Raw genomic sequence first — 14,029 nt, 5'->3', positions numbered from 1 at the left:
AAATCTTTTCCTCTGAAGTGTGTCTTTTTTCCCAGCTTGGTGTAAAGAAGAAACACATTCAAATAGCAATCAGAAAGCCAAAGTCTGGGAGATAAGACAATTGCATTACTTCCTGAGTTTTAACAGAATCTAGTTTTCTCCTTGAAATGGCCGTATGTTCCTCTTAAAGGAGAAAAACTGGCTTGGCAGGAGACACCAGGTGTGAGTGTTCTCCCACAAAGTCAGAAATGCAGCGAGACCCAAAGGCAAGGCTCCCACCAACTCTTTGCCCTGACCTTTAGGCAGTGCTGCTTACAATAACAGATTATTTAGTGCAGTGTTTTTAAAACTTGGCAAATTTTTAGGTGTATGGACCAACTCTCAGAATGCTGACTGGGAAATTCTGGGAAGTTGAAGACTGCACATCTTAAAGTTGCCAAATTTGAAAAAAACATTGACACAGTGTGAAGAAACAGACACGAACTCTCTTTGTCAGGTATCCCACAAAACCTTTTCCACAGACTTCCGGACAGCCTTTCCCAATTTTTTTTTTTTCATTGTCTCTTTGTATGATTTCTCAAAACAAAGCCAAATTCTTTCATTCCTTTCTTCAGTGCAGGGAAGTTTAGCTAAACTAAAAATCTGCAAAATCTCTTTCATAAGCGGGTCACTGTCTGATTTCAAAGCGAAAGCGCCGCTTGGAGAAAACAGCCACGAAGCATGCAGTATTGCCCAGTTTTGCTACATACTCGTTCAGCTACAGATAGACGAGCAAATAACTTTCCAAAGAACAGAACAGACACGGCTAGGACGAGTGGAAGCGAAACATCAAACGGTTCTTCTATACCCCGGACCAGAAGAGCTTGTTCCGGACCCCTTCAGTTTCCAAGCCCCGGGGTTCAAGCTGGATGTTGAATCTCCCCGAGTTTGCAAACCCCCCAGTGATCGCAGTCCCTTGCTTTGAGAACTATGGGAGAGAGATGGGATCTCCGTCGCCGTTTGCCCTAATTACTCAAGATAAATATACTCTTAAACAACCAGAATCTGCTCTGCAAACAAGCTCTGTTCCCGCTGATCCGTAGCAATCAAGTAGTAACGCAAGCAGAACATCACAGTATAAACAGGGTTTGCTGAGGACCACAAGGAGAGAGAGAGAGAGAGAGAGAGAGGGGAGGGGGGGTTACAGTTAGAGTCGCCCTCGGATCTCGCGGCAAGCAGGCAGCTCTGCCCCTCCACCCGCCTCCCCCTCCCCACCCCGGGAGAAGCGAAGCAAAGCAAAGCGCCTGACAGGTCGGTGCTTACAGGTAGGCAGTTAAGGGGCTGAGGCCGCCGGGCACGGAGGAGAGCGCTAGTTCGGAGCAGTCGGCGGAGAGCGCGATGCCGTCCTCCTCGCAGTGGCAGAGCGGCGGGCAGAGGACCGCGACCCCCGGCGGCTGCGCCGATGCCAGAGTGCCGGAGAGCGACAGGACGAGCCAATAAGGCAAGAGGCTGTCCAGCCGGGCGGCGAGCGGACCTCCCGCTGCCAGCATGCTGGGCGCCGCTGGGCCGTCTCCCTCTGCCCGAACGGTGCGCCGGAAGGCTCCTGCTGCTACGGCCGGCTGCACCTTCCGAAGCGCCTGTGCTCGTCTTCCTCGGCGCTGCCGGGAAGGGGAGGCATGGCTGGATGGTCGCGGTTATTGGGTTTCACACGGGCTGGGCTGGGCTGGGCTGGGCTGGGAGGTAAAGACTCGCGGGGAGGAGTTAGGAGTCCGGGCGCCTCGATCCCTCTGCCTCCCTGGCGCAGGCATCTCATTCCAAGAGAAGAGCGGAGACCTGCCAGGAGCGCAGCAATTGATTTGCACCGAGTCTTATGAAAAGACGGGAAGAGAGAGAGAGAGGGAGAGAGAGAGAGAAAATGAAAGATAAGGGGGGGGGCGGGGGAGAGAGAGGTTGAATGAATGAATGAATGAATGAATGAATGGCTCTTTCTGAGGAAAGTATAGCGTCCGTTCTAAGCACCTCAAGACGTTTTGGACATCCCTGTCTAGCATTGTCCTAGGGCTAGGCCCATTCTGTTACAAGGACTTTTGGTCCCATGCCCTTTTCCTCCGGTCTACTACTCTACAGAGGTGGTGTTTGTCACCTCAGAGAGAATGATAGTTTGTAAAAGCATGTGCTGTTCCAGAAGGAACTTTCCTTTGCACACCCAGGACTCTGTTAACTTCAAGTAAATGTAGACTGCTACAGTGCTGGGTCAGAATTTCTCTTATTACTCCTTTTCTTCTTAACTGTTCTCATTCAAAAAAATGAAACTGTGGAGAACAGCAGGCTTATTCCATGGCTAAAATGGGGTGTTCATGCATTTCTTTAATGAGGTTGCCATGGGTTATGGGTGAATGTCCTATTTGTATGTGCAATCCTCTGTTCAATGTTTTGCAGTCTTCTTGGCTCTCTACACTCCCATTAAATCCCCAGAGAAGTCTTTCCCCTGGACTTCTGCAGTAACTATGTTTTTGTTACCATTAAGGATGAATTACATTTTTACATGATTGTTAGAGAATTTTTCCATTCAGATTTTTGGTGGAAACTGTCAAAAATTCCCCTATGATGAGCCATATATTGTTCCATTGACCCATTGAATCAATCCTAATTTTATTGGGGCAATTTAATGTAAAGATTCCTAGACAGTTAATTTTTAGACCATTTAGGCTCTTCCTCCAGGGAAGAGACAATCCAGTGACAGGTGTGCCTGGAAAATTTGATTTAAAAGCATAATAAGACTTAAAGAGACATATACAGAGATTCAGATTAGGTGACAAAAATTAATGCAGCCTCTTTAAATAGAAAGAAAAACATAAACACACAATGGCTGGAAAAGTTCAGTCAGCAAAGTAACAAAGGCACCCAGCCAAGAGATTTATTTCAATGCATTTCACAGAAGCTACTTCCAATGCTTCACTTTTTTTATTCTTGGTAGTCTTTTTTCTTCATATATTGAGTTGTTGCTCAAATAAACACCTGCAACTTTGCTTACCCAGATTTAAGCTTGTTTAATATCACAGAACTGTATAATCATTGAACTGGAAGGGGCATTTGAACCTGTGCAGCCTGTTCTCACTAATACTATTTCTTTCTAGTAGTAAAGCATGTAAATAGATTCAATCCAATGCACATGCTTATCCCTACCACAAATGTGCAGTGCTTTATACAGGCCCCCAGAGATGTTTGAATTAGTTTTGCCTTTGTGCCTTCACATGTGCAAGTTACTAGGCCTTAGGTAGGGCTATTATAATGTCTGGATTTTGCAAGAGTGAAGGATTTGCTGGACTGACTCAGAAGTGGCTCACTCTTGCTCTTGCTTGTTGTTTTCTAGACAGGCACCTTTAGTCTGCTCAAGTAAGACCATCAAAGAGCCTTGTCCTTATAGTCACTGGTCTTTTTGCAGGCAATGTGGTTGTCTGTACCTGTTACTGGGAAGTCACATTTGCATTGGTGCTGCAAAACTGCAATTCCTCTCACTCAAGACAGAAATCTGGGCAGGAGTAACACCTGATCCATTGCATATCTGCAATCATGAACCCCTACTGGCTGATGCCTGAAGAATGCAGATTATGAAGATTATGCCATCAAGTCAATTAGCAACCACATAGACTGGTTTTCTCCAGAATAAATGTCAGATTAAGGAAAAGTGAAATAAAGGAATTTGGCTAGAACATTATCTGAACTTTTGGACAAATTCTCCAAAGGAGATTCCAACAGAATCAAACTTATTTACTTAGCCAACTATTATTTAGATAGAATTCTCATAGTTTTAGATACAGAATCTGTTACCAACCAGATTCCCCACTTAAATTGATTTTATTCTCATGCATGAGCATAAAGATAGTGACAGCAGACAAAACAGTGCTGAAAAAAGCCTAGGGTGTCATTTGTTCCTTGGATGTATTTATTCATTTATTCTACTTGTAGAAGGTCAAATCCTGTAGCTCTCAGACCCTGCTTATTAACCTGACAATTAAAGTAGTTTACCCCAGTAAAATATATCCATTAAAATAAAAATAGCATTAATAAAATTAAAATCCTAATAAAATAAAATTACAATAAAATCAATTATTGTAATTAATACAAGCTCAGTGAAAAAGTTTATTTCTACTAACTGGAAGCTGAGAGTTAGTACTCTAATGCTTCCTTCAAAATATTGTTATCATTTTACAGTAGTTTTTAGCTCCAGAACATCCTTCCCCAGCCTGGCAACCTCCAGATAGCCTGGAGATGCCATGTTGGAGAAACCTGCATTAGTAGGAGTCCTCTGTTCATTTGAGCTAGGTCAAGCATACTTAGTAGCTTTTATAATAATTTTGCTACTTGGATTTCCATGACTACATCAAGATACCATAGCTAATTGTTCCTTGAGATGTGCAAAAGCTAATACGCGTATAGTGAGCCTATGACTGGCAATTTACAGGGAACCGTAATAAAAAGTGTGGAAAACTTATCTGCAATCAATTTTTTTTGGGGGGGGACAACCATTGCAGTATGTATTTTCTGTGGGAAAAAAAAAAGGATAGAGTATAGAAAATGTGCCCTACATTGTTGGACAGTCACTTAAAAAGTGATTCATTCAACTTTGGAGCAATACTGCAATGGTTGCCCCTCCCCCCCCAAAAGGCCACATTATGCCTTAGCACAAAGGTTGAATCCAGTTACAGATAGGTTTTTCCACATTTTTTTTATTATGGTTCCCTGTAAATTGCCAGCCACAGGCTCCCTATAAGCATAATCATAGTCTGTAGAAGAATTAGCCATTCATACAATGTATCTAGACTACCTTTGTTTCCAACCAATATGTTTCTCATAATGGCTTTCAAAAAGAATATATCAAATCACAATAGGCAATAAAGCATGCACAGACATGGATGAATGCTAAAGCAAACAGAACTAGGAAGTAGCATTTCAAATCTCCTTTAAGTTTGCTATAGATATAATTATTGAAAGCAAGTAATATTCCTTACTTTACATTATAAAATATGGAATGGGCTAAATCCTTTCTTAATTTAATGGGATGGAAAAAGAAAATCAAAGTACCATGAAAACTTTAGAAATGCACTGATTAACTTTGCATGGGCTCAAAGTAGGAAAATTTGCAACCTTAAATAAAGGAAATCAGATGGAGAAATTAACAAAGCTATTTGGGAAGGAAGTATTCATTGAGCAATTAAGATTACAGTGAATATGGCTGAAAGTGGACTATTGGAATACAAATGGTGACTATGTCAAGGCTGACAAAGAAGTATTTAAAGGCTAGACATTTCCCTTTGAAAACAGTCCTGTTTTCTTTATGAAAATGAAGACTGTAGGATTTCGTGTGCCTGCTGTGAAACTGGAAAGACATGCCCTATATTCTTGAGCTAAGCAATCTAATCATTATATTTTGAACCGTGCTTTCCAAGTGGCCTTTAATGGAAGCTACTTATACAATGTGGTAGGGTGTTACCTGAGTTCTTACAACTGTGAACTGTCCAGGAGGGCTACAACTTGCGTATAGAATTCAGTTGGTGCTTTGTATCACAAAAGTATATTGATCAAGCTGCATGTAAGAGCGCCCCTAGACTGTGAACCCAATTCACAAGAGGACATATGTAAGCAACTTGCAACTCTAGAAGTGAGTACAGAGAAATTTAAATGCTGCATACAATAAAAGCTCTCAGTTCTTCCATCTTAAGAAAGGAAGCGGGTATCAGAAAGGCAAGAGAAAAGGGAATAGATATCTCTGTCCACTTGGGCTCTATCTGGGGTTTACTTCAGACCTGCTGCTCTCCATGACTCTCTCCTTAGTAGGGAGAAAAAAAAGCCCATCCCATCTTCCTTGTCACAACTCACTAACAGTATTCATGGTGAGATACTCACTATAGCCTGTTCATTGACTATGTTCTGATCTTTTACCGATTTCAAAGCTTTAACCTCTTTGTTGCTGAAACATTTAATCTTCTTCCTGAGCACCTCCATGCCTTTTTCTCCTGAGACATCAGTTAACTAGCCACAGTGAGGTTTTTATAAGTATAACTTCTTGTTTTCTTCTTCCCTTGTGCAATTTAGAGAATTTGGGAGAATTGCATCTTCCCTTCACACCATTGTTTTGGTTCCATGCTGATATAAAGAAAGGCTGCCAGTGATGTTAGGAGGGGTCTCCACATACAGTCAAACAAGTCAAGATGGTCCCCATGAGAGTGCAACCAAAGTTCCATCTTTTTTTCATGCACAACTCTCTTAGGTGAAAAGAGGGAAATACCTTGATGGTCTGTACAAATGCTTGCCAATATGTTTGAATTGTGATCCCACTCAGGAATTTAAGTATCGGTAATGTTCTTTTTGAGACCTGCTGTTTTCAGCTATCTTCTTTGATTATGCCCAAGTCATGAACATTTTGGATGTTCCTCCTAAGCATAAGCTATGCTGCCTCCTCCTCCTCCTCCTCCTCCTCCTCCTCCTCTAGATATTTCTGACTCCTACTTTTTTTCTTGGGCACTTGTCATAAATGCTTTGGTATTCTTGTGGCTTGGCTGGGTGCTCTGAGTTTTATGTGTCTCAGACACTACTGGGGGAAAGCACTAGTGTCTTTTCCTTCCTGTTTTATGAATCCTGCAGAAGAGATAAGCAGAAGAGAGAGAGAGGATGAGAACCAAAGGTTTTGATCTTTGTGTACTTGCACTGTTGGTGGCTTGGAGGAAACCACTGGAAAGTCATTTGCAGGACCAAAGTGGGATGGAAAGCATCATTGACCCACTGCTCCCAGCAGGGCCATCCAGGGTTGAAATGCTGCAGGCAATCTCAGCACATGATTCTTCTCGTTCCAAAATATAAATACAAGCCCATGTCAGTGTGAGAACATAGTAGGCACAAACATAGTCCAAGATGGTTTGAAAGATCATGGGTGAGAGTGGCCTAGACCATACATTCTCCTCTCCCACCCTCAGTTGTATTTCCTTCCAAAGTTCAGTTTCTTTTTGATGCTTCCTCATGAAGTAGAGGAAGTGCAACAAACTCTGTATTTTTCTGTGGAAAAAGGCTAAAAGAGGACTAAGGGGGAATAGGAGAGGGGGGAATAAATCTTTAGTTAATCTGCTGATAAGTAGAACAGATAAAAAGGCTGTGCAAGAACAAAAGCTGTTTCTCAAGAAGCCTAGAATACTGGACCGACACAGAATATGCTTATCCCAGATTTATTGAATAAATCACAGTTGGCTGGATTGATGAAGATATATTCATAATTTACTAACCACAATGGCTTGGTTAATTTAACTATTAATTTAGCTATTAATTTAGGCAGTAGCTGGTCCTGTGATCTAACTCTAGCCTAGATTACACTCAACAACCCATTGCTCTTGTACTTTGTTTTTATATGGGGCAGCAACCTATAATTAGCCTGGCTTTATCCTCTTTATCTTTTTCTGCCAAGATGGCCACCTTACGACAGAATCATAAATCATCCTATTTATGAACGTACATGTGTGTGCAACTATATACAAATATATAAAAAACATGTTAGATGGAGAGACTGCATGATTTTAAAGTTTGTAGATAAGAAAGAATCTAAGTATGTGATGGGGCCATGCATTTTGCTAAGGTAATAGTTTGCTATGTTAAAGTTGCACAATATGCTAAGCCCTAAACCATAGTTTAAAACCATTTTTGCAATATTAACTCATGACAGTAAATTATCACGAGACTGGTTTTGGCTTAGCACCTCCCATGAGTAAGTAAATATACCTTTGTCCATTTCCTTGTCCAATTCCAACTCTTCGTTTTCAGATGAAACTTCGTTTCTTTCCTCTAGCTTTTCTGACTTTCTCTCATTTCGACTGATAAAAGTTTTAAATGTATACACTGTAATATTAATATCAATTTTTAAATTAATTTAAAAATAAAAATACATCTGGACAAGTACTAAAGCTAGTAGCAAGACTTTGTGTCATTGTGTAGCTTAGACTCAATGTGGTGTACTGATACAAGTGTTGAATTAAGACTGGGGAGACCCAAATTAAAGTCCACCTACAGACATGAGCCAGCACTTTGTCATCTTAAATCCACCTCATCAGATTGTTTTTGTGAAAATAAACGGTGTAATTCACTATTCCATTAATTGTTTTCAATGGTATAACTTGCCTCCTGGGGTTGTGGATGCTTCATCACTGGAGGTTTTCGAAAATAGACTGGACAACCATTTGACTGGGATAGTATAAAGCTCCTGCATTGAGCAGAGGGTTAGATTAGAAGATCTCAGAGGTCCCTTCCAGCCGTTTCTCTAATTTGTCTTGAGTTCCTACTGTTGGGAGGAACTCCCCCGTTTGGTTCTTCCAACTGGGATTCTCCTTCACGGCGCAGTGCAGAAGAAATAGATCATGAAGCCAGCTACCAGAAAGAGGTTTAATTTCGAGGATCAGCGTTGAGTGACAATTCAGCTCGAGTCCCCGGCTAGCTAGACAGAGTGATCTTTAAACAGGGGTTTTTATACCCTGTTGTGGTTTCCAAACTTGTCATTTCTGATTGGTAACAAACTTACCATTTCTAATTGGTGAGTTAAAATTTGTCTTTCTTGATTTGCTGGTTTGTGACTATTGTTAGTTCCTTTTTATTGCCTAAAAGGTGTTAATTACTTTTATTGTTGTGTCCTGATTGCTGCTAGCTGGTTCCTCATTGTGTGTGTCAAGTGTTTGCTGTTTTAGCCTCAGGCTGCTGTTGAACCAGTTTAGTTGGGGTGTTCCTAGATTATTTCTTAGTTGGGCTGGGGAGGGGGTGTCCAACTCTCATCAATTCCCCCATTTTGGGCTATTACTGATGTATCAGTGATTAGCCCAACTGTTTCATATATACGGTAGTGGTGATCAATTTGGCACATCATGAGAGATGTTTTCTTGCTCTGTCCCTTGCTTCTGATGGGAGTTGTGCAGACCTTTAGGCATTTTAACCCTAAAGGTGCTAATTAGCATAGGCAACAAAGGAGGGTTCCACCTATTGCGACTGTGATTATACTAACAATGAGAATTTTCAACCAATGGAAGTCTGGTAACCATGAAAAGAGCCAGGAAAGGTTCCAGGATGACTGGTTGTGCCCAATGTGTTGTGCTAGTTCTCTTAAATGTTGGATGTCACCTTTAGCTTCCAGTCAGGTTTGCATACCCCCCAAAATTCTTCACAGCCATGGTTCTCCTTAGTACATGACCACTGGCTGCCCAGTTTCAAGGGTTGTTTCCTGCCTTAGCTCTTAATTCAGTGCATCCAGGTTTGTAATGCCCAACTGCCAGGCTATTAAATTTTTTTTAAATTGCACATAATGAGTTCTAGGAATCCCAATCTGAGCTCAACAGTGCAAAATATTCAGGGCATAAGTTTGGGATTTTTCCTATTGCTTCCTTAGTCAGGGCATATGAATTGCAAATCACCTGAGGGGGCCTAGTTCCCTCCCCCTTGTTATCTGTTGGAAGTTGATCCCTCAAAGCTTTGGTGCAACAGAGCAAAAATCAGCCTGGGGAACTTCACTAAAGGTAGGTGGAGGGGATAGACTCAAGTGTAATTCTGAATGGTGTGTGTGTGTGTGTGCATGTATGTGCAGCTCCTTTTACAAAATAGTCAATACAAACATTCTGGATCAATTTTCCCTCCCACCAGATAGAAGTCCAAGGTGTTCAGTACTTGTTCTGCCACATATTCCCAAATGCCATCTCTCCACTAATACATTCAACTGGCTTGTTACAATACAAATGGGACAAGAAAGAAAAGTTTACAATGAGTTTCTACCCATAGTCTTAATTTTCTCTTCTGAGGCTTCACATGGCACCACCTTCCTTCTGCAGCTCTCACAGGCATCTGGGTAAATGGTAGGACTTGGGAAGATGTTCCACTCAGATTGCATGGTGGCTTTTTAGTGGATGGCTGGATTCAAAACTCAATTCCATGGCTCAAATGGATGGAGGCAGCATCTGGGTCTGTGTGTTCTGCTTCCAAAGGCTTGGGAGAGGGTTTCAGGGCTGAAAGATACAAGAACAAGGTCTCCCCCCTTTCTGGATGGACTCTCCCAGGAGAGGCAGACAAAAGGTATGGAGAAGAAAGGGCAGGAAAAAAAATTGGAAGGGGGGTAGCTTGCAGACAGTTTGAGAATGCTGAAAACTCCAGATAATTTTAAAAGCCTAATATTTTAAGATGTGCAACTTGCCAGAGGTAGGAGAACATTTATTCTAAAATAGACCACATCATTTTAGAGATTAGAAAATGCTTATTTGTTTCAGAAAAGTTTCATAGTAGTTTCACCAGTAAGTGATAGGATATGAAAAATAACTTAAAAAATTATTTCCCCACACAAGCAGACTTGAGTTTCAAAAGGCTCTTGTAGATAGGCACACATTTTTCAGGAAAAAGATAGATAAAACACATACAGTAAATGCAAGTGAAACTTTTCCAACAGATAAACTTAAAACAATCCCTCCTGGTAACTTAAGGCTGTTCTTGAGCGTACACAGAGACAGAGAAAAACAAACAAACAAACACAACTTTTTTTTTCTTCACTCTGTTTGTTGGTCAGACAAACAGAGTGAGGTATTTCCTTTTTGTGGCTTATTTTAAGCGGAATTTCTAGCAGAATTTAAAATTCTTTTTTCTTTGGATTTGAAACAGTTAACAGTCACATTTACCTCTCACGCACAGACTTTGACAAACATATATACACAAAGACAAGAGAACAGAAGTCTTAGTTTTACACATCCTAGTCATTCCCACCATAAATTTCAGATAACTCAAGTTAGGGAAGGCACACATTTTAAACATACCACGTGGTTGCATAGAGGAGAGAGAGAGAGAGAGAGAGAGGGAATCACTATTTCTTATTTTCCCTTTTAAGTACCTTTATTTAGCCAAATTGGTTTCCCAGCAAGGCCCTAAGCAAAGTCTATCTTTCTTTCATACACTACACAGTCAAAGTCTCCTTGTGAGACTTCTTTTCTAACAGTCGAAGTCTCCTTGTGAGACTTCTTTCCTAACAGTCGAAGTCTCCTTGTGAGACTTCTTTCCAAACAGTCGAAGTCTCCTTGCGAGACTTCTTTCCCAATACAGTCGAAGTCTCCTTGCGAGACTTCTTTCCCAATACAGTCGAAGTCTCCTTGCGAGACTTCTTTCTCCCAATACAGTCGAAGTCTCCTTGCGAGACTTCTTTCTCCCAATACAGTCGAAGTCTCCTTGCGAGACTTCTTTCTCCCAATATAGTCGAAGTCTCCTTGCGAGACTTCTTTCCTAATACAGATTCTCGGAGGTGAGCGGCCAGCTCCGCTCGGGGCTACTGCTTTGATATTTACTGGCAGAAGGGGTCCTGGCTTGCCCAGAATAGGGTTCTCTTTCTCTGCCCGCTCGGTCCTCCTCTCTCACCAGAAGGTCTCACGCTCCGATGCCCCCCCCTTGTCTTCCCGAATCCTGCCGGTCACGGCTCCAGTAGAGCTAGCAGCAGGTCGGGGTGCAGCTAGAGGGCACATGGAGGGAGCGAGCTCCAGCTGATTCTAAGAGGAGGATGCCTCACACACACACTCATGCATTCTTCCTTTCGTTTCCCCAGACCCTTTAACCTAATAGATTTAAATTTGGTGGCACTTACCCTCTTTCCTGGTAGCTGTTCGAGCGTAAGACTCAAAAACTCCCTTTACTACCCGATGCCGACCGGGCAGGGTCCGAGGAGGCTTCCCCACGGATCAAAGTGTCCGCTGCCGGCTGGGTGATGACTCTTCCGGGCCCGGTCCGGTGGCTGGGTGAGCTGGAAGTCCCTTCGTGGTCGCCAGATTGTTGGGAGGAACTCCCCCGTTTGGTTCTTCCAGCTGGGATTCTCCTTCACGGCGCAGTGCAGAAGAAATAGATCATGAAGCCAGCTACCAGAAAGAGGTTTAATTTCGAGGATCAGCGTTGAGTGACAATTCAGCTCGAGTCCCCGGCTAGCTAGACAGAGTGATCTTTAAACAGGGGTTTTTATACCCTTTTGTGGTTTCCAAACTTGTCATTTCTGATTGGTAACAAACTTACCATTTCTAATTGGTGAGTTAAAATTTGTCTTTCTTGATTTGCTGGTTTGTGACTATTGTTAGTTCCTTTTTCTTGCCTAAAAGGTGTTAATTACTTTTATTGTTGTGTCCTGATTGCTGCTAGCTGGTTCCTCATTGTGTGTGTCAAGTGTTTGCTGTTTTAGTCTCAGGCTGCTGTTGACCCAGTTTAGTTGGGGTGTTCCTAGATTATTTCTTAGCTGGGCTGGGGAGGGGGTGTCCAACTCTCATCACTACAGAACACCATAGGGTAAAACTATATAAATGTGTTATACTATGTATTTTTTTAAAAATATGTATTGTTGCTGTCCTGGGTGGGGTATGATTTTTATGTTGTGGATTTTTGAGGTTGTAAGTCTCCCGGAGCACCTGTGTGAAAGCTGGGCAGCCATATAAATTGTCTCATCAATAATATAACCAGTAAATAATAAATTTCCTTTATTCCAGTGTAAGAATGATGGATTTTGGAAGGATCACAAAATGTCTGTATCCCAGTCTGACCATTTCCCTTTATAGTGAAAAGCAATGGGGAAGTATGAGGCAATGTATTCACCAGATTGGCAATATTGGTTGGCAAATTTATTACAAATTATTTACCTGTGTGTTTGTGGCTTAAGAAACAAACAGATCAGGGCTTCCCCATTTTTTTAGTTCCACCAGCTATGCCATGCTCTTGGCAAAGAGCACAAGAGCCAAGCCACTGAGAATGCTAACAATATTCCCAGTTGCCATGCAAGGCCAGGACTGGAGCTGCAAATGTTGGCTGGAGAGAAAGGCTGAACATTGCCCAATTCCTTTAGGAGCAATTCTATCTTCCATTTCCTGGCAACACCCCCCAGCTCAGGTTGCTTGTGCCTTTCCCATTGTAGACTTCAATTGCTTCTTGTCTTTTCTTCCCTTCTCTTTAATTGTGATGCTCCTGGGAGCCAGACACTATCTGGGGCCTTTGTTACTTGCTTAGAGCAAACTCCCTAGCTTTGATCTCCATTTCAGGGCCTCCTTTTCTTAAGGCCATTCTCCAGGAATGAAACCCAGCAAAGTCAGAAATCTAAGACTCACTCTGAGCAGTGAGTCTTCCGCCCACCTGCTCTGTCTGCAAAGCTTCCCCAGAAGCTAAGGTGTGTTTCTGGTGGTGGTAGAAGGGAAGCATAGCGTATATTCTTGATAGATGTGCCCCCATGTACATTCTTGATCATAGATTGCAAGGTGCCTTCTCCAAAACAAGTTTTGTGGCCTAAAGGTGTCACTAAAACAAATTGGGCTTTTCACAGAAACTTTCCAAGGAGTTGGTTGACTGACTGGGTTCTCACACTGCATAAAAGCCTTAATATAGTTTGCTTGTTTGGGCTTAATTGTGATAATTGGGCTTAATTGTGATTTAATTAACAGAAACAAATTGTAAATCTTAAAAAAAAATTCATGGCATAGCTAAATATATACACCCCAGTATTCTCTCATAATGAAATGGAGCACTAAGATTTGAGATATGGGAAGTTGGACAATAAAAGACTTATACAAATAATATTTAAAAATAATGAAAGAAAACCACATAAATAAATGCTAGCTGGCTCATCTGTCTTGCATTTCAGTTGTTTGGGTTTTTCAGTATTTTCATTCTGATGACTACATTGTACTATGTTTTGAAAATATGCTAGCCAGACAATATATAAATAAACGTGTAATCAGGTAGCAGACTGATTTAGAAGATGCATAAGAAATTTACAGAAGGTTACAAAAATTTATGGAAGATTTTCTGCTATTTCCAGTTTCATTGTCCAAAATCAATTTACATGACTACTGGTAGATTAGCATATTTAGAATTTCTCAGAATTGTATCAGAAAGAGTCAATCTTTAAATCTCTCATTTTTTATACTTTTCCTACTTCCCATCCGGTTCTACCATTTGTCTACTCTTAAGTCACTTATGCTTCTCAGAATGCTAATGTGACTTTCCTCCAAATCTCTCAAAACCTTTTCCAGGCAGTCAATAAAATTTTTCC

General features: G+C 41.6%; 1 protein-coding gene across 3 annotated transcripts in view; it reads right to left on the bottom strand.

Annotated features, from left to right (window-relative positions):
- The window catches only part of LGR6 (leucine rich repeat containing G protein-coupled receptor 6), a 155,895-nt gene extending 154,251 nt beyond the window's left edge, over positions 1-1,644 (bottom strand). For all 3 annotated transcript variants that reach the window (XM_039329384.1, XM_039329386.1, XM_039329385.1), the window contains exon 1: positions 1,282-1,644. In XM_039329384.1, coding sequence (XP_039185318.1) covers positions 1,282-1,508 — 227 coding nt within the window. In that variant the 5' untranslated portion in view covers positions 1,509-1,644. The remainder of the gene's footprint in view (positions 1-1,281) is intronic.
- Between the last annotated feature and the right edge of the window lie 12,385 nt (positions 1,645-14,029).

This window comes from Crotalus tigris, unplaced genomic scaffold (genome assembly GCF_016545835.1).
Source record: "Crotalus tigris isolate CLP2741 ecotype Arizona unplaced genomic scaffold, ASM1654583v1 scf7180000024396.1518868, whole genome shotgun sequence".
Taxonomy (NCBI): Eukaryota; Metazoa; Chordata; class Lepidosauria; order Squamata; family Viperidae; genus Crotalus; species Crotalus tigris.
This window is presented reverse-complemented; position numbering and strand designations above follow the sequence as displayed.